The 24,543-nt window shown below is 42.5% G+C and overlaps 2 protein-coding genes across 3 annotated transcripts in view; one reads left to right on the top strand and one right to left on the bottom strand.

Moving 5' to 3' along the window:
* LOC147132308 (inactive phospholipase C-like protein 2) overlaps positions 1–9,482 on the bottom strand; it is a 36,457-nt gene extending 26,975 nt beyond the window's left edge. For both annotated transcript variants that reach the window (XM_086014153.1, XM_086014154.1), the window contains exon 1: positions 9,083–9,482. The gene's annotated coding sequence lies outside the window, so the exon portion shown is untranslated. The remainder of the gene's footprint in view (positions 1–9,082) is intronic.
* Positions 350–24,543, top strand: rftn1a (raftlin, lipid raft linker 1a). The gene is made up of 10 exons (XM_086014169.1): positions 350–523; positions 4,926–5,077; positions 15,374–15,557; positions 17,391–17,502; positions 20,216–20,864; positions 20,973–21,176; positions 21,440–21,549; positions 21,869–21,972; positions 22,690–22,765; positions 23,031–24,543. Exons 2-10 carry the CDS (start codon positions 4,930–4,932, stop codon positions 23,424–23,426), a joined length of 1,983 nt encoding a protein of 660 aa, XP_085870295.1. The 5' UTR covers positions 350–523; positions 4,926–4,929; the 3' UTR covers positions 23,427–24,543.

The raw sequence follows: 24,543 nt of genomic DNA, 5'->3' as shown, positions 1-24,543 counted from the left end.
CAAGGCTTTTCTTCCCTAGCAACAGCTTCCATCATCTTTCTTTTAGTGGGTTGTTGTCACTGTCTACTGGTGTGGCTGGGGCTCCCCGGGGTGCTGCGACCACCCCCTTGGCCCCCACCCACCTGCCTCCAGTCAGACACATTTAAATTATGAATAGGTCTGGATTGCTGCTTATGAAATATGAATTTTTTTTTTTTCTAAAAGTGTGTGGGGGGGGGGGGGGGGGTGCATTGAGCCGCACGGGGTTAATGGCACCGAAACGTGGGCGTTATTGGCCGGATGAAGCAGTATAAGTGCTACCTGATGGGGGCGTGGACGTAAAGAAAAACAAAGGGGCGTTTTAGTCGAAAAAAGTCTTGCAAGTGAGTGAGCTGGGAGCGGAGCGCCCTGCTTAGTAAGAGCTCCACGCCACATTCTGGAAGCCTTCGAGTCCACAGGATCCACGCGTCTCATCCCCTCCAGCCGTGCCGAGGATCTCACGCCGACAGATTGATTGTGCTCCCACTGACGAGCACCAAGCTCGGTGAGTTTTTGCTCCCCTTTCCCTTTTTGGCTGACATTTGAGTGTTTTTCTTTTTTAACCAAGCAAATGATGGCTGCGTGACATCTCACGAGATGTTTTTTAAAGTTTTCGTCTTGCAGTCGTGGGAAAGTGGGAAGCTATCGGTTAATTACGTGAAATCAATTCGTCAGTTGTGCGCCTCTTGCAGACAAAATGGTGTTCAGACGTTTCTTTTTGATTTATAGATTGATTATTGGAAGCCAATTGCGAGTGTTTTACATGAGCTGAACTCCTTTTAAGATTCTCCATGCCTGCAAGCAGAGATGAAACGATCTTATTTGAAACTTTTTGCTCTATTTATGATAACAGACAAAACTAATTCAATGGACAGCTCCTGTGTTTTGAATTGTTAGATTCAGTTGTGGGAAAAAAAAGACCAATGTGAGATTAAACCAAAGAAAATTAAGGATTTTTGGAGCTAATGATGCTGCTGTGTGAGAACTGCCAAGATATATTTCAAGTCCAAACTACAAGTTTTCCCCTTCCAAGTAATCCCTCTGGGGTCAGCCTTCTCTGCCACGCCTTCATGTAATCCTTGAAAAATTCTTCCGGGATCCTTGATTTCGTCCGAGTCTTCAAAAATCGCCCTCAGAATGACCCCTTTGAGCTTGGGGAAGTGGAAGGAAATTACACGGAGCGTCATTCGTCGAGTAGGGGATGTTTTTCTCAGCGAGGAACTGTCCGATGCTCAAGGCGTGGTGAGCCAATGTGTTTTCCTCTTCTCACGCACTGAACAAAGTAAATGCCCACTATTAATGGGCGCACTTGTAGTTTTTGTTTAAAATGTATCTTTTGTGATACCCCTCCTGGAACTTTTCCGTCACACGTTGACTGCTTGGCCAGGTGTCCATTGGAAATGAAACATTTTTTTCACCTGGTGAAATTTAAAATGGCAAAAATTCAGATATATGTCATGTTTTTTCAGCCTCGTGAAAACATTTTAATGTTGCCAGAGGGCAAATTTGCCATGCTGTCGGCCTTTCTTTTCCCTTTATTTGTTATTTCTCGCTCTAATGGACACGCGATGAGTCAGCAGGGCCCTCATTCGCTGATACTAGCTGCATGATATAAAACAGGAAAGAGAACTAAGTGCATAAACGACCACCTTATGTCACCTATGCACACATTGAACACATTATATACAGTACACCCTTTTATAAAGAAGATGTGCATTGGAAATTACAGTTTGTTAAATGCAGTGGTAAATAGCAAATGCACCACTAGTAATGCCCTCGCATGTGGGCAAGGAGAGCCACAGTCTTTGATGCCCTTTTAACCATTTATTACAGCAGAACAATTGCACACAAATGGACAAATTTTGAGCTCAAAAGCTGTCCAAGTGTAAAAGTCTGCAAAGTTAAAAAAATAATGATGTCAGCATTGTTGGCTGCTTGGCAATAGAAATGAAAATGTCCATAATTTAGCATTTGAAGGTGAGTGATCAGGTTCACTGGATGAGTGGAGCCTCCCCAGTGGCTCCAGCTGTTTACTACTTTGAATGTTCTCAAGCTCGGTCAGACTCTCCCTCCCTGGTGGACGTACGTCTGTTGCGCCAATCCAAACAAGACACCCCCTCCCGTCCTTGGTGTGCGTGTGTGTGTGTGTGTTCAAGAGGTATAGCAGAGCAGACGGATTACACTCTCACGTAAAATCCTGTCATTTCCAAGACTCTCTTACAAGAGATTCTCAAATGAGAAGCCTTCCGCTGTAGTCCCGTCTGCCTTCCTTAGTTTGCGTTCCCCCCTTTTGCCTGGCTTTTTATCTGCCTCCCGTCGCTTCATGTTTAATGGCAGTTTTTCTTCTCTTTTTTTTTTTTGCAGTCAAGGCCCTTTTTGCTGCTTGTGTGAGAGCGGTAAGATTCTGTTTGAAGTCAACATGTGGAGAAAGAAGAAGCGGCAGTGGGTGTGTGGGGGGGGGTGCTTGAGTCGTGAACTTCCTTGAGTTTCTCCTCAAGTACAGCCTTACTTCTTCATTTGCGTCTTCGTCTGCATCTCATCCTTCAACCACGAGGTTGACCTGACTCCATGCGTAGACGGTGTGCTTGCTGAGGCTTCGGAGCGAAATCGTTTGGCAACGCTCGAAACTGGTCATAACTCAGGCATCGCGGCGGCTGGCTGGAAGCATTCTTGTCGATTACGCCTCTAAATGGGCTCAGCGGGGGATCCCGTCTGTGGCGGGAAATCTTATGAGCCACCAGACAGATGGACTGAGTGGACTGAGTGGACAGAAGGTTGGATGGATGGATGGATGGAGAGTGAGCGAGAGGGCCAAGAAGGAACTAGACTCATTGGAGAAAAAAAATTGTATTGATAGTGAGATAAGGAAGTTAGAAATACTGCTAGCTAGCCAGCATACATTGCAGGGTACAAATAGACAAATTGCCATTCACACATATTAGTGCGGGTCATTTATTCTTCAATAAGATTTTGGAATATGTTAGGTAGCAGGAGAAAAGCCATGCAAGCACGCAAACAATCCGTTTTTCGTCCACGAAGGTGCCCCATCGATTGGGGGTGTGCTTTTGACTAAATTACACCGATCAATTATGGGGAAAATTAACAATCCATTAGTTGATTAATTGCTCTTCGTTCCAATTGGACGGGAAAGGCTCTCTCCCAATGTTGGAGTTGTGACATATGGTAGCAGAACAATTAATCAATGGCAATGCCCATTGGTACTATCGGCACTAATGTACCATACGTGGGGACTTAATGACTTAATCCACCTCCTAATGCCACCACTGCCACATCACATTTGTAGAAACTATCAATACAATACAAAAAGTGCAATTTAACAGCATTCGGCTACGCAATGCGGATCAATTCAGGATCAATATTTATCTAATAACATTAAAAAAAAAAAGTTCTTAAAGTGGAAGTCAACCCCGATGTTGTATACACCCTCACTAGTCTAAAAACGACATTCTGATTACAAATGTGTTTGCGGAATCTGAATTAAGAAGCAAAATCCCATTTTTATCCATCTCAGGATCCGCCATTTTGTGACTTGCTTTCGACAGAAAATGACATCACAGCTGCTCAGGTAACAACCAATCACGTCTCACCCGTTTTCTGAAGCTCAGCCATGATTGGTCGTTACCTGAGCCATGAGCAACTGTGACGTCATTTCCAGTCGACAGAAGTTCAAAATGGCCGCCCCCCTGAGATGCATAAACGGGTAGATTTTGCTGCTTTATTCATATTCCACAAACACAATATTAATCAGAATATCAAGTTTAGACTAGTGTCTAATGTCCTCTTGCTAAAATATTAAGTTACTTCTGATTCTACACAGTTCGCACAAACACTTTGATAATAGTGCAATACTGTATCGTCTGAATAGCTCCAAGCTAACATGAGGATGTGCAAATGTTTCAAGATAAACGGTGTATGAAAATGCATCTTTTTTTTCCCCCTTTCACTTCCCAGCCTTTGGAGATGCTCTAACACACACGCTTTCATCTGTTAGTCTCATTAGCCGAGTTAATGTCCGTGCACTTTGTCTTTCGCCAAGTGGAGATGCAGGCCGGCCTTCAGCGAGGACACGCGTCCATACACACACCTCCCAATGTGACTCTTGCAAAGCGTGGCGGATGGGATATTACGTGTAATTGACGGTTGGAGGTTAGCCAGCCTGTCACATGTCATTTGCTTGATTTGATTTTTGTCAACTCGTCATACATGTCATAGTTTCTACTTGGCCCCTCTGCCTTCCATCCAACGTTGTTTGTCAATCCTCTTTTCGCTGCTGTACGTCCCAGCGCTTTGGATCCATATTGCCCGCTGTAAACCGGCAAAAGAGAAGAGGGGAATTTTGACCGCTATAAATTGTCATTTTAATTGCCTGTTGGGCTGGCGCAGTCTTGAAGAAATCTCTTTGTGATGGAATGCTGACCTTGTGGATCAACATATAAATTGGATGGCGCTCCAAACACGCTCGCCATCTTAGCTTCTCCTCTATCCGCTCCTCTCTGTCTGGTGTCGCGTCGCCGCGCTTGACAGGGCAGGAAATCACTCTCATTTCGGCTTTAATTCGTTCTGATCAAACATGTCGCTCCCAATCAGCCACGTTTGATTAGGAGACGTCCGTATCACAGCCTGGCAAGCAGGTAATGGGCGACAGTTTCATATTTCACCATTATTGCATTGCGCCGTGTGTGTGTGTGTGTGTGGGATGGAGACGGGTGCATGAGAGAAAGAAATACATTATTTCCCACAACGGGAGATTGCACACTGAAATGTAGACGCACTTCAGAGAAAGTGTGAATGTTTCTATATTTAGAAACTTTATATGCGTATTTAGAAACTATCAATGCAGTTTTTTCGCGGCAATATCTGCTCATGGCTTTGTCTACTCTTTGCAGAGATATGGGTTGTAGGCTCCCTAAGTTGCGCAAAGCCGAAGAGACGCAAAGCCCTGGCAACATCTACTCCACACTGCGAAGGCCTCAGGTGGAGACCAAAGTAGGAGTGTCCTACACGTACCACTTCCTGGATTTTCTCTTGGGGAAAGAAGGTATGGATAGTCTTGATAAAACGCTCAATTATTTTGGCATGAGTTTAACTGTGAATCCGGCGAGGCTGAGTGACTCAACAACACTTCCTTGAATACTCGGAAAAATCAGGTCACTTTTTTTTTTTTGGTCTTTTTTTTGGCTAACACATTACCTATCTCAGCACAGTATTGTGTCGTTCATTGTTTCGATATGATGACAAAGTTTCAAGCTAGTCCCGAGTTACTGTGGAAGAAATCAAGCGGGTCAAGTTAGCAATCTTGCTGTCGCGTTTTTGTGGGTTTTATAGCAATGGGTGAAGTCAGATGTCGTCTCTTATCTTTGAGTTGCAAATCTTGCATGTCGCCCTTCTTTTTCTTCCCCGGTTTTTATCAAAAGCATAATCCTTGAATCCGTATTTAATGTTCCGAGCTCCTTCCAAGATACTTGCTTCATGAGATGGCCTCTGCACTCCGTATCGTAACATCCTGATGGGTTGCCAGATTTGCGCGCATTACACAAGAAGCAACTTCTCTTTCAAATGCAAAATAGATCGCGCACTACCTTGAAAATGCAAATTTTCAAATGTAAACGGGGAAGATGTGAGAAGTCGTATGTTTCAAGTCCAAGACGAGGCTCAAAAATTCTAAATCAGTCAAATTGAGTCTTTTAGGCAAATCTCTGATCACTATCTTCACATAGATACATTTAATTATGAAGACCTCATCATTAAAAGTAATTTTAGCATGTACTGTATATAATTTTAGTGGAAAGTCAATGTATTTTTTTCAAGAATATGTTCTATGTAAGACCACTAATTGAAACAGGGCATTCTGATAAATATTGGGTTTGTGGAATAAGTGTTAATCCACAAATTATTAGCCATCTCTGGGGGCAGCCATTTTGTCTTCTGGCGACTGAAAATGAAATCACAACTGCTCACAACGACCAATCATGGCTGACCTGTTTTCTGAATCTGAGCCGTGATTGGTCTTTGTGAGCAGTTGCGATGTCATTTTCAGTTGACAGAAGACAAAATGGTCTTGCCAGAGATGGCACAAACGAGTGGATTAACACTTATTCCTCAAACGCAATATTTATCAGAATGCCCTATTTCAACTAGTGGGTTTGCATAGAACATATTCTTGAAAAGAAAAATGTTTGGGTTGATTTCCACTTTAAGCGCAATGTGGTAGCTCTTTGCATTATTAACTCCCCAAGATGTAGTTCTCTGTTTCAAAAAGGTAGGTGACCCCGGCGTAAACGGTCAATTGCTAAAAGGCAACACTGAAAAAAAGTCAAATGTTAGCTGAGGTCTCCTCATTTGTCACAGTTCCACTTGGAGACACATTCCATATAATTGCCATTTGGTCCTCAGCCAAAGCATTTGAGAGATTTTTTTTTTTCTAATACGCCCCCGCCACCAAAGAACTCCAAAGTTGTTGTTTTTTTCCGCCATTGTGATTTGCGCCATGTTTAAACTTCCAAGTTGCTTTTCCAACTTTAACCAGAGAAATGAAATGTTTAGGTCAGCAACTCTGCTGAACAGTTGTCTTCTTACTCTGAGAGTCCTAAAGGCAAAAAAAGCTTATAAAATCTGTATGTGTGGTATGTGTGTGTGTTGAAAGTTCACTGTACTGTGCACTCGACGTGCCCTCCCCCTCACACAATGCTGATGTGTTCCCCCCCCCCCCCCCCGCATCATTCAATGAATATTGAAAAATAGTCCGCTAATGTGTGGGTGTGCGCTCGCAGCGTCTTGACAAAAGTTTGACGAGAATCCTCCAGAGGCATGCGGTTTCTAAATATACAAATCCTTCCGTTGTGTTGCTTGTGTGGACTGTTGATGCGGAGGAAAAGCGAGCAAAGTGAGGGGAAGTGTTAAAAGCAGATAGAACAAAACGGCTGCTCTCCCCTCATGGCTTTCTACAAGTGAGCGCCGTGTACAATATGAAGCGACAAGCCGAAACAGGTGCAAGAAGCTCACTGAAATCCTCTGCGGGTGACTCTCCGAAGCAACACTGTAACGGACGTGACAGCAGACACAACGTCGCTAACAGTTGGGGACAAGCTAGCTTTGACAACAACGAACCCTCTTGTCTGATAGAATCCAACAACATCTAGCAGCCTGAAATCATTTGAGAACAAATGATAGGCATGAATTTTGTAGAATATATGGCCAAAAAAAACAGGCACCGCTTTTATCCGAGGGTTGGGCTATTTTCTAATTTGGCTCGGACAAGTCTATGCTTTTAATTGCATGGAGCAGTTGACGTTAAGGCCCTTTTCTATTCCACATAAGGTTATTAAAGCGGACGTTAACCCAAACATATTTTTTTCAACAATATGTCCCCAGCAGGCCCACTAGTTGAAACACGGCATTCTGATTAATTTTGCGTTTGTGGAAAATAAGTTAAGCAGCAAAATGCACTCGGTTTTAGCCATCTCCGGGGGCGGCCATCTTGTCTTCTGTTGACTGAAAATGACATCACAACCGCTCACAACGGCCAATCACAGCTCACCTGTTTTCTCAATCTGAGCCGTGATTGGTCGTTGTGAGCAGTTGTGATGTCATTTTCAGTCGACAGAAGACAAGATGGCCGCCCTCAGAGATGGCTAAAAACGAGTGGATTAACACTTATTCCACAAACGCATTATTTATCAGAATGCCCTGTTTCAACTAGTGGGATTGCATAGAACATATTCTGGATTGGGTTGACTTCCGCTTTAAAGGTACTAATTAAAATATTTATATCATAATCAGAATTATGATTATCAGAATATTGCTTCAAAAAACCTGTTGCTGGCTGTGCATTTGGTACCGCGCCCACCACACCATCGATAGCTTGTGGATGGTGATCGTGGAGATGATTCAAGATTTGATGCGTCGGCCCCGCGTCTAAAATGCTACCCGGTGAAACCGTAAACCGTTTCACCCCTCCGCCCATCAAACATTTTTTTGTCTCTTTGAGAACAGAGTTACTGTTATCTTCAAGCAGACAGGTAGGTAATTTATATGGTAAACTCCTTGATGCCATCTGAGCAGCCATAAGATGGCTCTACTCACATGGCTATTATGAATTGATTGTGTGTGTGTGTTTGTGCGTGTGTGTGTGTGGGTGTGCTTTCCGCCCTTCTCCCTCCATTTGCGATACAGAGAGCAAGAGGAGTGAAGGATTCCTGGAGGATTATTTGATTGTTTGTGGAGATTGAGAGACCTCATTCCCAGGAAAGGGATTTATTTGTATTTGCGCGAGCGCCTGTGTGTGTAAGGGGTCGATATAGGCATCCTCATGTCTGTTCATGACATTGAAAAAAAGACCCGCGGTCAAGTCCACACTCTAATTCAATTTTGTTGCCATTAATAATAACATTTGCCTGCCAGCGTGACTTGACGACTCTTACACTGTAATGAAAAACAAATATCACAGCCGCTTCACCCTCTGAGATATGTGACTGTGTATTAAACTGAAGTGGGGTTCTCAGAGAAGTATTTTCTCCTCAGACGCTGGATCACAGAGAAGACTGTTTTTTTGTTTTTTTTAGCTTTAGCTGGAATTGACTCAAAATGGACAAAGATAGGACAAGCTTATTCGGTTAATATTAAGGTGTAAGAAAAATATTTCCACATCTCACTCTGTGCCTATTTTTCATAACGAGCTGTGGATACTGGCAAAAGCTTGTGGCCATTTCTTTCTCACTCTGAGCACATTGTCTGGGGAGTGATGCTTTTTGAGAGTCCCCGCCCACCAGAGACTGCTGCCTAAAGCCAAGTCTTTAATGTCATTCTGAAAATATCGGTACTAAAGACCCCAAAGGTTAAATTGTGTAATGTAAAATGAAGCTATTTTGTTTCATTTGGAGATATCTTTGTAGCCCAGGACTACTCTGTCACTTTGTGACATTTAGAAATGAGGAAAATACTCAAAGCTGATCTTTTTCAGCTGATGCTGATCGGCACACATATGTGATCATTTGTTCGCTTCTAACAAGTGACCATGGCTATTTTGGCACTGCAGTCTACTTACCTTATGTAATTCTGATGGAGTGTCTTCTCTTTTCCGTCTTCTTCTAAACACAACTTGTTGAGGCTGATGCTCCTTTAGGAATATTGTGTCAAAAAGTAAAAAAAAAAATTTAAATGAAAAAAAGCCATGAGTTAATCCGTTGATGCTCTTTTAGAGTGTGTGTAGGTGTCACATAACATGCCAAACTTCAGTCCATCAAAAGAAGAGGGTTTTTTTTCCCCCCTGAAAATGGGGTTCAAATTCTCATTTTTATAACCTGAGGGGACTCCAAATTGAGAGGTTCCACTAGTTCAGTGTGACTAAGTCAGTCTGAGTCTGACTAGGTCATGGTGACTTAATGTGGCCACTCGGCATTCGCATAGTTGGCCTGCGGGTCAGACATCTCACGTGTTGCCCTCCGCCTTGCCATAAAGCGCAAATCGAATGCCTTATTACGCTTTTATCATCCAACAGCTGCACCCTATGACATCATCTCGCCTTGAAATGTCATCTTGACTGTATGAAGGTCCAGAGTACAGACAGTGACCGGTGAAGCAGAGGCAAAGAATGTGATGCAGTAATGAGAGGGTGCGAGACTAAGGGCCCCTTTTAGTGGAGAAGAGACGCAAGTGTTAGTTGCGTCTGGTCAAGATGCTGGAGGATGAAAAAAAAAAAATCTGTTTAAAGAGGTGTGAGAGTGGAGGATGTGTGAGGGACTCGGTATGGTGCCGTGCCGCGCCGCGGGACAGAAGCTGCTGATGACTTTGTGCTGCCCTGCAGCGACGGGGACCACTCGGCTCATTAAAACTACAACATGTGGCTAATTCTCAGCTAAGTTCGCAGATGTGGATGCATGTGCTTAGGCTTTAAATAGTGGTGTTATTTGGTATATATTTAGATTTCTTCTCGATTTACACAAATGGACATCTCATTACAAAATAATAATCTGTATGTATGTGTATTTATATGTATGTGTACATATATGTATAAATGTGTGTGTGTGTGTGTGTGGGAATGTGTATGTGTGTATGTATGAATGTGTATGTATATACGTGTATATGTGTGTATGTATATACAGTATGTGTATATGTATATAGATAATATAGATGTATATGTACATATGTATGTATGTATATATATATATATATATATATATATATATATATATATGTATGTGTATATATATATATGTATGTGTATATGTATATGTGTATATATGTATACGTATATATATATGTATATGTATATATGTATGTATGTGTATGTATATATGTGTGTATGTATATATGTATGTATATATGTATGTATATATGTATATGTATGTATGTATATATGTATATGTATGTATGTATATATGTTTATGTATGTATGTATGTATATATGTGTATGTGTATATGTATATATATATATATGTATATGTATATATATGTATATGTATAAATGTATACATATATATGTGTATATGTATATATGTATACATATATATGTATATATGTATACATATATGTATATATGTATGTATGTATATATGTATGTATATATATATGTATATATGTAAATATATGTGTATATGTATAAATGTATGTAAATATATATATATATATATATATATATGTATATATGTATATGTGTGTATATGTATGTGTATATATATATGTATATATATATGTGTGTATATATATGTATATATATGTGTGTATATATATGTGTATATACATATGTATATGTATATATATGTATATATATGTATGTATATATATATGTATGTATATATATGTATGTATATATATATGTATGTATATTTATATATGTATGTATATATATATATGTATATATGTATGTATGCAACTCCTGTGTTCAATTTGATTCGATTTCGAACAGTCCATCGAGTGAATAAGCACGCTATGATACATGCATTCTGCTGATGAAATGTCACATATTCCTACATCATACATCTGTGCTATCAGCACGTTCGCGTATGTGATCTATTTGGTCGAGACACCCCCGTGAAAGACAAATCCATCACTTAGCGAGATGTGCCCTGCACTTATTCAAGGGAGCATTTGAACACTTGCGACGCAAGATGATTTAAAGCGGTAGTATGACAGAGTTCCTCTCCAAGGCACATCTTTCATGTCGACCGAGAGATGGCCAACCGAGATGGCAGTGTGTCAAAATAAAAGCAAGCCAAACTGAAAATCACAGAAGCACAACGTGAATACGCCTAAAAGGCGATGCAACTGAACTGGACAGTTGCGTAAAAGCAACTCGGTAACTCACCTTGTACATAGACCAAATCGCTCCAAGGGAAAAACTGACCCCTGGTGTTCTTATTGGGGAACTACATTCTGAGGAACATATATACAGTACTGTACCAAGAGGAAATGGGAGAGAAATAAAACTATGTGGATCATTCAGAGGGTGGTGGCTCCATTCAACGACTGAAGTTTCGATGACAGAGACTCTCCGCGCTTTGCTTTTCTAGCTACCTATACATATGAAATTATGAAAATACGAACATATTAAATCATTGTAAAATCCAATGTTTAATAGGGCCCAAAGATACAGATTTTTTTTTTAGGCTGATTTCAATTCTGCTATTTTTCTGAATAAAATTCCGCTAACTGATATCCTCTGCAGATTATTTTTAAGAATATATCAAATGGATAAAAACGTATATTTTTGGTCCCTCAATGCTTAGAATAATAAAGATGCATTACAGGCAGAATATTTTACTGGGGCAGGGGGTGACTTTTGTTTGTTTTTTGTTAGACTGTCATGATGTTTATCTTATGTTGTAATATGTTAATGTGTAAAAAAAAGAGGCAAAAATATCAAATGTAATCTATTCATCTAATATCAGACGGCCAATTAATTAGTCTGACCCAAATGTATTGGTATGGCTCGGCGTCAGATGGCTGGATGCCGCTCCGCCCCCAACAATAGAATTTTTGTTGTAAAAACGTATGTGATACGAAATTGAATTTTTATTGGCCGTTACCTCTACAAGGTTGCGACAACGTTCACCTGTGATTCGAATATTGAATCTCAGCAAAACCAGTGACCGAAGATCTGCCGCTCATGAAAATTCGAAACCGACAAACATCGAGACGCTTGAGTCGTGTTGGGCTGCGTCGCTTCGCATACGGCAGGCTTAAGCTCCGAGCTGCTTTTTTTTTCCTGACACATTTCCTCTTAAGTGGAGCCCTCTCCACAGATGCTGACCAACAACCTTTGTAGCCCGTGGCTGCATTCCCAGAGCTGTAGGGAGCTCCTGGCTCCAGGAAGTTGATTGTTTTATAGCCACCGTTTTGGCACAGATCCCCGCCTGAAACCTCTGCAAGTCATTAGAGGGCAATCTGAATAAAAAAGTGAACCTGCAGCAAGGCGAGGATAAGCCTTGAGGGCGCCTGTGAGCCCTAATCCTCATTCGTCACCTGGCAGGCTTAATTCTTCCTCTCTCTGGAACACACATTGGCTGGGTGCTGTGCCACAATACATACTTTATAGTCAAGCATATAATTTATTCATATAGAATTTTCAAAAAGCGCTAGCCATGCATACCCTTCAAATATAGATAGTGATATAAAGGGTCATGTGTCACATCATATACTTCTGCTGGCCACAACATTAGGTACACCTGAAATGTAATAAGGCCAATATAAGAGCTGCATGAAAAAAAGTACAAATGAATGAAAATATAAGCATGTTCCCCAAAAAAGGTTCAATTAAAAATGTTTTCATTGTAGTTTACAGTGGTGTACCATATGGAAAGTGTTAAAGATGAAGTCAACCTAAAAATGGTTTATACAGGCCCACTAGTCAAAAACATGGCATTCTGATTATTGTGTTTGTGGACTATGAGTTAAGCAGTAAAATCCACCCGTTTTTGCCCATCTCAGGGGCATTTTGCTTGTTTTTTGTTGTACTCAAGTGGCTTCAACGACCAGAGACAAATTCACTGTTTTAATGAACTTGGCCAAAAAAGACGAGTTCTGTTTCTGATTCTCCTTCCAAGAAATAGAAAATGACTAACTTTTGTCTTATACAGTTGGAGGATTCCCACTGCGGCGCTTCTAGTTGTCTTGGCAACGAATCATTTTGGTACATTTTTGATATAGCTTTCGCATTGTTTTGCGCAGGCGTGCATGACGAAGTGTCCTATGAGCAGATATGCATTATGTCCTAATCCGCCTATTTAAATATTTACACATACAGATGACAAACAAATGCTTCTCTTGTTTACATTGTGCTCACGCGCTGTACTGTTCATCACTGATGTCGGTCAAAATGCTCACATGCTTGTTTTCGGGAGTCACTGCTTGCTCTCACTGGCACGTCCTAATGAGTCCCATCGACGTTCGCCTTTTTTTTTTTTTTTTTAATTCCCTCAGTGGCAGATGGCATCAACGGCGCTCCAAAGTGTTAATCGCTGCACCCTAATAACTTTAGTGTGCCCGACTGAGAAGTTTCAACTCTGCGGCGGGTGAACGAGGCCTTGCCACACGGAGCTAATGGCGACTAATGACTGGATCTTTTTTAACCACCAGCGCCAACCAACATGCTCTCCAGCTGCTAATATAATCATTACCATGCTGTTCTGGAGACGTGCACACAGACACCCATTTATGTGTTTGGTGGATGAAAGCCTCTCCAGCTTCCAAATATTTGTGCCAAGATGTTCCCCCCCCCTCCCCCCCTTTCCTGTTGGAGGCGCAATTTGTGTGTGGTTGAGTGTGTTCTTGTCTTTTTATGTTTGTGTGACGTAACCCTTGACATCCCACCTTTTGTTGTGTGGACATGTGGCGGCTTTCCACTAGGGAAAAAAAAATGCGAGGCTGAATTCTTTTCACCCTATTAGACTGCGTTTGTGTCCGTACTGGCCAGTTTCATATGCATGCGTGCTCGTGTGCATCTGGCTATGTGTGAGCACACCAGATGATGGAGAACAAATTGAAAATGAGGTGGCTCGCATTTTTTTTTTTTCCTTCTGTGCCTTTTAATTTATGCAGGTTATTTTCTCTTCTCCAGACCAATGCAAATGAGACTGAACGGGAGGCATGACAAGCGTTCAGGCACAAACATGCCTCCCCCCACTTCTTCATGTCTTCGATCCTCTCTAGTGCACACCTGGCTTCGCTCGGCAGCCCGCCACTGGCGTTCGCCCCCCCCCCAAAAAACCGCGTTTTTCACAAGCGAACCTGATGACAATGCAGCGACCCCGAGAGGGCGCTTCTCATAAACATGCCCCTCGCGGATTTGCGGTGACAGTTTTGCTCCCGTACGATAAGCTCCGCTAACCATTTCCACTGAAGTGAGAAGTATGGGGGTTCTCTTCATTGTGTGTGGTAATAAGCTGTAAACGAGCCCTGCTAATTCCATAGGCTAAAAATATGCAATGTGATAGCATTGTCTTTCACCCCTTATATGCTCTCTAATGTGCAGTATAAATAGCAATTTTGCAGAGTGCAGACGTACATATTTGAAGGTCTGCGTTCACATTTTTTTTGCCGGGGTGGGGCGGGGGTGGTTGCCTGAAAAAGTCTTGTTTTTAGTATCTTGGTGCTCAGGAGCTATGTTAAAGTGATTTGAGGAGTCTTACTGGACAGAATGTTGCTGCCAAACAACTATTTTGAAGTGGGTAGACGAATCTCATTCAGACAAAAATAGTGCTTTGCCACCATTTTATGGCTTTTGCATACAGACAATTGAAAAAGGTTTTTAGAGGGGGGCTCAATTACTCAGGGATTTTAACTAGTCATGGCACGGTTGGTGAATCGTGGTTCATTGTACAATAAAAAAAAAATGCTAAATTTGTTAGCCTTAGTGCATAATTGCCATTTTTTTCTAACATCACAATTACAGTGAAAAATAAATAGCAATGTCCTTGCTAAAATTAAATATTTGTTTTCTTGGTGTCTGTATAGATTCTGTCATGCTATTCAGGTGAAATCAAAATAATAAAAGCCATTATTTTGTGTATTTAATCATCCATAATTCACTAGTCCTTCATTTCCTAAAAAGACAAACGACTGATTTTAAACTTTCCGAAAAGAAAAGTGATGGTTTCATCTTATGTCCTATGAGCGCACACCAAACCATATAATATGGCAACAACAACAAAAAAAAAAGCGTTTGCACACTTGAGCATCTGGTGAGGCCACAGCGAAGATGGTAATTCTCGTGTAATTAGTTTTCAATTTAGCGTGACAATGCCATGTGTTGTCTCACAGTGCGAATGATCATAATCAAACACTCTTGCTCCTCATCCACTTTGACGGAACATTTCCATTTGTCTGTCATCTCCCCCAGAGGTGCCAGTGTCGTCGGTGCTCTGCCTGTCTTCGGTCCGAGAACTTCCCGTCCAGGTCGGAGAGCTCTACGCTCAGGGTTTCGTCCTGGTCTCCGTCCACCCGTTTGTGCACCCCTGCGGCCCTCATCACGCCCACATCCAGCGGCAGCTCCACCGGGCAGTGCTGGTGCGAGAAACCCCAAGGTATACACCCAAAAGAGAAATACATATTGTCATCAAAAATTACCTTTCATCTTTTCATGTCAAATTAGAGCAGAGTGAGTCAAGCGGGAGATATTTTTGAGCGCAGCTCGCTGCCCTAATTCTTTCACTTTTAACAAATTGATACACGGTAGCATGTAACCAACTTTGAGTGGCATTATTTTGATAGGTTACGCTCATTGGCCAAAGCATTAGGTGAGCAAAGAAAAATGTATCATGCAGACAGGTGGTTCTAAAATTGAATGCCTCTCTTGTGTGATACATCACATCACAGGTCATTTTTAAAGTCCTGCATTTGCACAGTAAAAGATTTGAGACCGCACGATTGCATTTCAAACGGCAGACTGTCAAATGTGTTTGAATGTTACTGGGCTAATTCAATTCAATACATTGTGGTAAGGTTTAACGTGATTAAAAATCATTAGCCTGATGGCATAGTTGCCTAAGCCCACTTTGAATGTTGAATAAAAAAAAATACTGCAAGCGGATATGTTGATATTTTTGATTTTGTAACAGTAAATTAAAAATGACCTTTGGCACTTGGAGCAAAATTAAGTTGATTTTTCTGCCTGTCACTTTGTCGCTGGCAAAGATGCATTATTTGTCATAAGCGTTTACTGTTTTAGCCAACTCAGGGGTCGGCCATTTTGTCACTTCTGTCGATTGAAAATGACATCACAACTGCTCAGGGACCAATCACAGCTCACCTGCTTTCTGAAGCTGAGCCGTGATTGGTCGTTACCTGAGCCCTGAGCATTTGTGATGTCATTTTCAGTCGACAGAAGTGACAAAATGGCCGCCCCCTGAGTGGGCTAAAAACGGGTGGATTTTGCTGCTTAACTCACATTCCACAAACGCAATATTAATCAGAATGCCGTGTTTCAACTGCTGGAAACATTCTTGAAAAATATATGTTTGGGTTGATTTCCGCTTTAAGAAAATTCATTCAAGGGGTCACTTTCAAAATGCACACCTAATAACACTAGAATAGGCAAGCAGGTGTTGGTTGGGCTTTTGACGCGCCACGCCCGTCGAGCCGGCTGCTGCCTAACACCTGTCTCTGTGGAGATGGCTGATTGCATCATAAACCCTCACCAAAAACCATCTCCACGCTTTCATCCTCTTTCATTGATGAACACCCGCCGCTCTTTCTTTTGTCCCCCACCATCCTTTTTATTTTTTTTTCTTCCTTTCTTACCGGGGCCTTTTATCTCCACATCACCGCCGGCCCCTTTCATACAAAAAAATAAAATAAATGAAAGGAGAGTGAGAAAGTGACAGATCAACTGTTTCAAATCTAGCCGGGAACGTCACTCGCGCCCGGGAGCACATGATATTACCACGGCCTTCTCTCTGACCTCATTCCAAATATGAAGAGGCATATTTCAACACTCCTTTTTTATTATTATTTTCTTTTATGATCCCATCTTGAAGTGGGAGCTGAAACTTTTTTTCTCCATCTAATAAATCTATTGTGATTGCGTGAGAATGGGGGGGGGAAAAAAATCATCCACTTCCTACCAAAACGGACATGATGGTTGTGGTGTGATCATTCCGGTTGAGTGAGCACCCACGAATATGAGCAAAATGTCTGCCACAGCCTATAAAGTGGGGACGCGTTCAAAGTGTAATGGAAGTGGGTAATGGTGCCGCTGGCTGATAATGAAAAGCAAAAGCGTCCTAGCGGAGGCCGTTCGGGCTAATGTTAAAACAGCATGACCGCATTTTCTGCTCCATGAGAACAGAATCGAAGTGAATGTTCTCATGTTTTGTGAGTGATGTTTGTTATGAAAGCTTTTATTTCTCAATTTGCAGTTGGGAGAAAAGCCAGGAAAAAAGATGGTGGAGGCATCGTCTGGAGACAGACGTGTGCGCGGCCGGTCATCAGGCGGCTGACCCAGAGGTGATTCAGAACTACGTCAAGAGGGTGAGTGAGTTCAACGGGGCCAACAGGCCGACTGCTGCCAATATTATTCACTTTTCCCAAAGAAATGTTTTCACATTGCGAGGCCACAAGCTCGGGAATAATGTTCCGCTTTGTGGGCCGCAATCAAAGAGATCAGTGTTGTACAATCATGCTACCGCAAGCCCTCTTTGGCAGCATTTTGTTGATGCTATCACTCTGCTGTTGCGTTGCAGTGTGAATGGAGGACTGTGCGCCAATACAATTGGACTTTCCAGTGAATACATGGACACAACATTAGTTAGGTGCACGTGTACACTCTAATGAAGTCCACCCAAAAATGTTCTTGACGTTCTATGCAGCTACGCGAGTCTAAACACGGCATTCTGATTCATATAGTTGTGGAATATGAGTTAAGCAGCAAAATCCACCCGATTTTAGCCAACTCAAGGGGTGGCCATTTTGTGACTTCTGTCAACTGAAAATGACATCACAACTGCTCAGGGCTCACGACCAATCACGGCTTAGAAAACAGGTGAGCCGTGATTGGTTGTTACCTGAGCCACGAGCAGCTGTGATGTCATTTTCAGTTGACAGAAGTCACAAAATGGCTGCCCCCACAGATGGCTAAATCCTTAGCCTGATAACATAGTTGCCTGAGCCCAGTTTGAATGTTGAATGAAAAAAAAAAACGCAAGCAGCGGATTTACTTAACCAATCACGGCCCAGCTTCACAAAACAGGTGAGCCGCGATTGGTTGTTACCTGAGCCCTGAGCAACTGTGATGTCATTTTCAGTTGACAGAAGTGACAAAATGGCCGCCCCCAGAGATGGCTAAAAACGAATGCTATTCCACAAATGCAATATTTGTCAGAATGCCTTCTTTCAACTAGTGGGCTTGCATAGAACATATTCTTGAAAAAAATATGTTTGGGTTGCCTTTTCCTTTAACCCTTTAGATGCCTGGCGAATAGCACTTTTTTTTTTTTTTTAACTTCCTCACCTGCTTATAAATTTGCCCCCAACCCAACAATGGGAAATGAAAATGTGCTCTATTGAATAGATTTGCATCTGAACGCCCAAAGAGCGGCCACAAAAGGAAACCTGATTGGATGGGAAACGCGCATCACGGAGTCTAATGTGATCGGCTCCGGCGGCGTGATATGAATATCCAATCAGATGAGAGGAGCAGGAGGGTTCAAGATAAGCATCCAGACTGATTGTGTGCTGCGTGCGTGTTCAATTTTGTCATCTTCCCTTCTGCCGGCGCTCGCCAGCCCTCCCACTCTCAATCTGTCGCCACTCACAGTGGTCCGGTTTTATACGCCAGCGTGCGGCTTTTTATTGTGTTGTAACACACACACAGACTGCGCGCATCGCACAGGTATGAATGAGGGCGAAAGGTGTTTAAGTGGGGGGAGATGTGTCTCATTATTGCTCCACACTAGCTTGCTTTCGCTCGTGTCAAGCCTGTCAGCGCAAATATCAACTGACAAACCACACACACCAGCTCTCTCTCACTCTGTCATATACACACACACACACACGTGATTGGGCGCAGATGAGGTCCTTTTGTCATTTGAATATTTGATCTTTGGACATGATTAGCATGGTTCTAATTCAGCTGAATATCATTTTTGCCTTTGTGCGTGTGTAAATGAGGCTCTAAATAGAAAATAGAATGGCCGCATATGAATGGGGAATAGAATTGTGTTGCCATGACTGTCCTCTACATTATATTGGTATTATATGGACAAATGTTTTGGTGCTAAGAACATTTTGCACCAATAATACATTTTGTTGGATGTCGTTTTATTGATTGGGCCAATTTTATATTCAGTCAAAGTAGAAGTCAACCCAACCATATATTTTTCAAGAATATGTTCCCAGTAGGCCCACTAGTTGAAACACGGCATTCTGATTAATTTTGCCTTTGTGGAATATAAGATAAGCAGCAAAATGTACTCGTTTTTCGCCATCTCTGGGGGCGGCCATTTTGTCTTCTGTCAACTGGAAATGACATCACAACTGCTCACAATGACCAATTACGGCTGACTTGTTTTCAGAATCTGAGCCGTGATTGGTCATTGTGAGCAGTTGTGATGTCATTTTCAGTTGACAGAAAGTGTCAAAATGGCCGCCCCCTGAGGTGGCTAAAAACGTGTGGATTTTGCTGCTTAGCTTATATTCCACAAATGCAATATTAATCAGAATGCCGTGTTTCAACTAGTGGGCCTGCGAGGAACATTCTTGAAAAAAATGTTCGGGTTGACTTCCACTTTAAAATAAGTGAAATAATATAAGGGGAAAAAGAAAGTGAGGAAGACCATTTTAGGGTGGATTATTTTAGTTTTTATCTGTCCTTCTATGAAAGTACAAAGTTAATACGTTACTTTTGCCACTTCTACTTCTAATGAGATTCTCTACCGTCCCTCAAGTGGAGTATTCCGTGACGAGCTATGACACAACTCGCCGAAGGGGAAAAGGCATTTCCAAGACAACCTTGGATCATGAACGGAATTGTTTGATCGGATGACTGACAAACGTACGTCACTAAACCAATTTGATTGATGCGAGTTGGTGAAAATCCGGCAGCTAAATTATTCATTAATTCTGAATTACACTAGTTAAAGTAAATACTTTCAGGGTGCTTTCCTAGCGTGTCCCAATATTATGTCCATGTGGTGAATTTGTCTGATGATTTGATTTTCATTGTCACTTTCTTCTTCCCCGACAGATCCAGGATGTGGCGGAACAAGGGGTGATGTTTGTGGGCTTCCTCCAGCAGCCAGGTGGGGCGCCCTGCTTCATGGCTAACTGGGAGCCCGATGAGTTGTCGTCCTTGCACTCCAGCCCTTCCCCCATTCACCGACACCCCCTCAGCGCTAAAGTCAGCCCAACAGATCCTTCAGAACCGCGCCGTAACGACTCGGAGCCGGGCCGCCCGCGCTTTCAACCTCGAGAGCTGCATCGTGAAAGTGAAGAGCAGACGGCGCGGGATCGCAAGGCCTCACTGAGCTCAGAAGCAGACTTCCCCGCCCGCCCGTCTGAAGTCAGCCCAAAGGGATCGAACGAGCCGATTCAGATCGCCCTCAGAGAGTCGCTCGAAGCAACAAACCGACCTTCGTATCACAGAGACTCAGTTCAACGACGCGAGAGTCAGAACCCGGCTGAGACCCAAGAGCTGAGTCCAGAAAGGCCGAGTACAAACGGACAAGAGGAGCGAAGCCCGCCGGAACTCCGAGAATCCCCAGCCAGGCATTCCAAACCTCCGAGCCGGCCAGACCGAAAAGAATCAGCCTCGGACCTCACTTGCAACAACAACCACATTTGCGTGAAAAACTCCGAGACGGGGAAGGATGAACGTTCAGCACCAGCACAAGCTCGTGAGTAACTTGTTTATAGCACTTCCTGTTTGATCACAATCTAGAGTTGATTTTTTATTTCTTTTTATTTTATTTTTTTCAATATTTAATCCGTGCGTTCCCATGTAGGGCTGCAACTGTTTGCCTTATACAACTCCACGGGCGAACTCAACACGTCTTTGAGGTTCTACTCGCTTCGGGTGCCCTTGCGAGTTCAGAAGGAGGCGGGGCTTGTTGCAGACATCGATGGGGATTGGCTCGACCACATGACTCAGCACTTTACCAACGGCGCGCAACTCATTGATGGCTTTTTCCACCTCAGAGAGGATAATGGTAAAGCGTACTCCGAGAATTTATTTGACTATATTGTTGGGGGGGGGCGGGGCCGGTGGACTAGGAAATACGGCCATGTTTGCGACATGAGGTGTGATTGTTGTTGTGCAACAGGTCAGCGGCAATGTGAGACATTCGAAATGGGGAATAAATAAGATGGTTGATGAGAGAAACAAGAGTGGGTTCAACCCATTTCCGAGTCACGAGCACCCCCCACCCCCCACCCCCCACTTCTCAGATTCTGATCTTACTTCTCTCTCCAGATAACGGGGTTTCATCTGTAGACAGTGTGTTCATTTTCCACAACTCGACAGAGGAGACCACAAGCACCTCCTACGACGCCATCGTGGTGGAGCAGTGGACTGTCATCAATGTGAGTTCCTTCATGTTCCCCCCACCGTGACGCATTTTTGGGTGGCCGCGTTTCTTTCCGTTTTATTCCAATATTAGCTACACTTGCGCAACACAATGAGAGCTGTTATAAGGAGCTGTCTTCACCCAAAAATTTGAGCTTGGCACAGACCTCTCTGCCAAGGTTGAGCAATCCTCACTATGTATTATTTTTGTCATGTCATTAGATAAATATTGATTCTATACTGCTACAGATGTAAGTGGCACAGTTGCTTTTTTTTTTTTTAATTAATTTATTTTTTTTACCAGTCTTTCATATTGCGACTTTTTCTCCTGGTCAGGGCGTGGTGGTGAAGGCGGACTACATCCCGCTGCTGCAGTCTCTCGCTCCCTATGGATGGAGGCTCATGTGTGTGTTACCCACACCCATCGTCAAGACCAACAGGTACAGATGTAGTTATTTAGTTTCATTCATAACGACAATCATCTCTGATTAAAGTTTTTTAGTAACAACTTGTTGGCGAGTGTCATTAGTGTTTTACATTGTTTATTAGTCAAAGTTGTGCGTTTTGGATCTCCTATTTAGCGACATCTGTTCCCGGTGCACTTTGTCTTTCAGAATAAGCGCATTATACAGGAAGTGATTTTAACCATCTGAATGTTGATAACGCAACTGTAACTTTATCCAAATAAGTCTGCGCCTAGATGTATTGATAGCTAGGGAACAGACATTCATTTCCCGCCTTCGAGATAGACAACAATACCAAACTTTTGTCATTTTTTTCAAAATGGTACAGCTGTGAACTAAAACTCACGCACTTGATTTTTACTTTTCCTAATGAGGACTACAATGTTTCATTGTGCCGTATTTTGCTTCAGCCTTATAAGGATTAGGGCTGACAGTCCTCCCTAACAAACGCATTACAGATGGTGCGAGATCTAACAAATCCAGATCATATGCCGGATGTCTTAACATGAAACCACTTTTTCAATCTGTCAGCCAAAAGCGCCTCGGCTGATCCCTTCGCCTTGTAACCTGTCGTGTTTCAAAAACGCACTGAACAGAAGAAATAATTTTGAATGCATCACCACATTCCAGCTCGGAGGAATAAAACGGGCCGCTTTTCTTTTTTTTTTTTTTTTTTTTCATCCGTGTCTGCAGTGATGGGAGTTTGTCGACTAAGCAAATCCTCTTCCTTCAGAGACCTGTTTTGCAGCGCAAGAGAAAAGACTTCAAGGTTGGTGGCAAGCTCCATCATTACCGCAAATCTGTCACAAGTGTGGCTTTATGCTACACGAGGTGCCTTTATCAAGTCATGTTACTAAATATGGAATATACAATTAAACAGGGTCTAATAATAGGCAAATTGCCTCACAGTGTACGGAAAAAATCATCAGCGAGAGGCTTTGTTGAATTTTGTCAGGTGTCTACAGGGAAAGGGAGAACAAAAAAAAGATGAGGCAAAGAACTGAAATCTGTCAAACGCCTGCATTTGATTTCAGATGCTGAACCTCCGAGGTCGCCACAAGACAAAAAAACACTCGTGTGGGGAGACGCTTGAGGAGGGCGAGGACAGGTCCCTCGTCTCGGAGACAGAGATGGCCAAGTTGAGACACATAAAAGACGACGACGTGGAGGGGAGGAGGAGCTGGGCCGGAGGGAGGACGGAGGGATGGCGCGAGGAGGCCGAAGAGGACGCACGTCAAAGGGACCTCGCCTTCCTCTCGGGCAGCCTCGAAGGCGAGGAAGAGGAGACTGATATCGACAGTGTTCTAACATCCAAGCGGGACAAGTCGGTGAGGTGGACAGACGTGTGTCACAGATACGGCGGAGGAGCGAAAGAGGAGGTAAAGCCAGACGAGCGTATCAAACATCAACTCTTTTCCGGTGTCTGTTGATATAGTGGGCGCAAAAAAAAAAAAATTTCTGAATGGGACCGAATCTGTCTCTGAATACCACCACAAACAAGTCGCAATTACAGAAACCATTAAAACCGTACAAAAATATTACGCAACTGTGTATATCATCTGGAGCCGTTTAGAATCAATATTTATCAAATAACAATACAAAAATATTCCATAAAACAGGCCTACTTATAAGAGATGCTGTTTTTCAATATATTACTGTACGCGACATTAGGTATTCCCGGACAATCGATTCTCATCCAATCTACCTTTGCTTAATTGATCCATCTCATAACTATAATGCTCCCATTTGATTGACGGTGTTCATTCAATCAAAGGGGAATTCAAGCCAACAAACTTTGATTTCACCCCCACCATTTAGGGAGCATAAATGAAGTTGCGAGGTTTCAGCTCCCGAAAATATGAGTTAGTGTTGTGCACTAGGCTGCTTTTTGGCTCACTGTTTCTAATCGATGTGCTTTTAAGACGCGAGGCAAACAAAGCCACGCTTTTTTTTTTGTCCATTCTGTTGCCTGGTTTGATACTGACACTGCTAGGATTGTTGTATGTAAATTAGTCTACTTTGTATACACATTCGGGTCATGTTACCCAAAGTCAAAGAAAAAATACTTTGTATTGTGGTCAACTCGTGAAGTGTTTCGAGTGAACTCGCATCCATCCCAATGTAGGGGATTCTCACAGCTTTTTATTAGGTTTGAAGAATTTGACATTTAGTTCACATAGTTCTCTGGAAAATGTGATTAGGTGCCAAAACTGTTCAGTGAACAGTAATTTCTAGTAATTTAGTTTTCCATGACAAAAATGAAAGATTTTATTGCAGTGGCCATTTGAACTATTTCGGCACCATAGGTAAAGGAGACAGGTTTATATTTAGACCAGCTGCTCTCAGTAGGCATATAGAATCCAAAACAAAAAAATGCTTTTGCAATGGCTCTCATTCAAGTGTACCTGTTATTGTGGCAGATGAGTGTATTTGGGTAAGTGGACTCTGTAAAATAGGAATTGTGTACAGTGCTATTTATTTATTTCCTTCACCGCGTGTGTTGTGTGTAACATGTATTTACATAAAAGCTGAAGTGAATTAAGCGCA

Source organism: Filicampus tigris, chromosome 18 (assembly GCF_054856515.1).
Source record: "Filicampus tigris isolate MCC_2025a chromosome 18, RoL_Ftig_1.0, whole genome shotgun sequence".
Taxonomy (NCBI): domain Eukaryota; kingdom Metazoa; phylum Chordata; class Actinopteri; order Syngnathiformes; family Syngnathidae; genus Filicampus; species Filicampus tigris.
The sequence above is the reverse complement of the archived record's forward strand: the minus strand, read 5'-3'. Positions and strand labels throughout refer to the sequence as shown.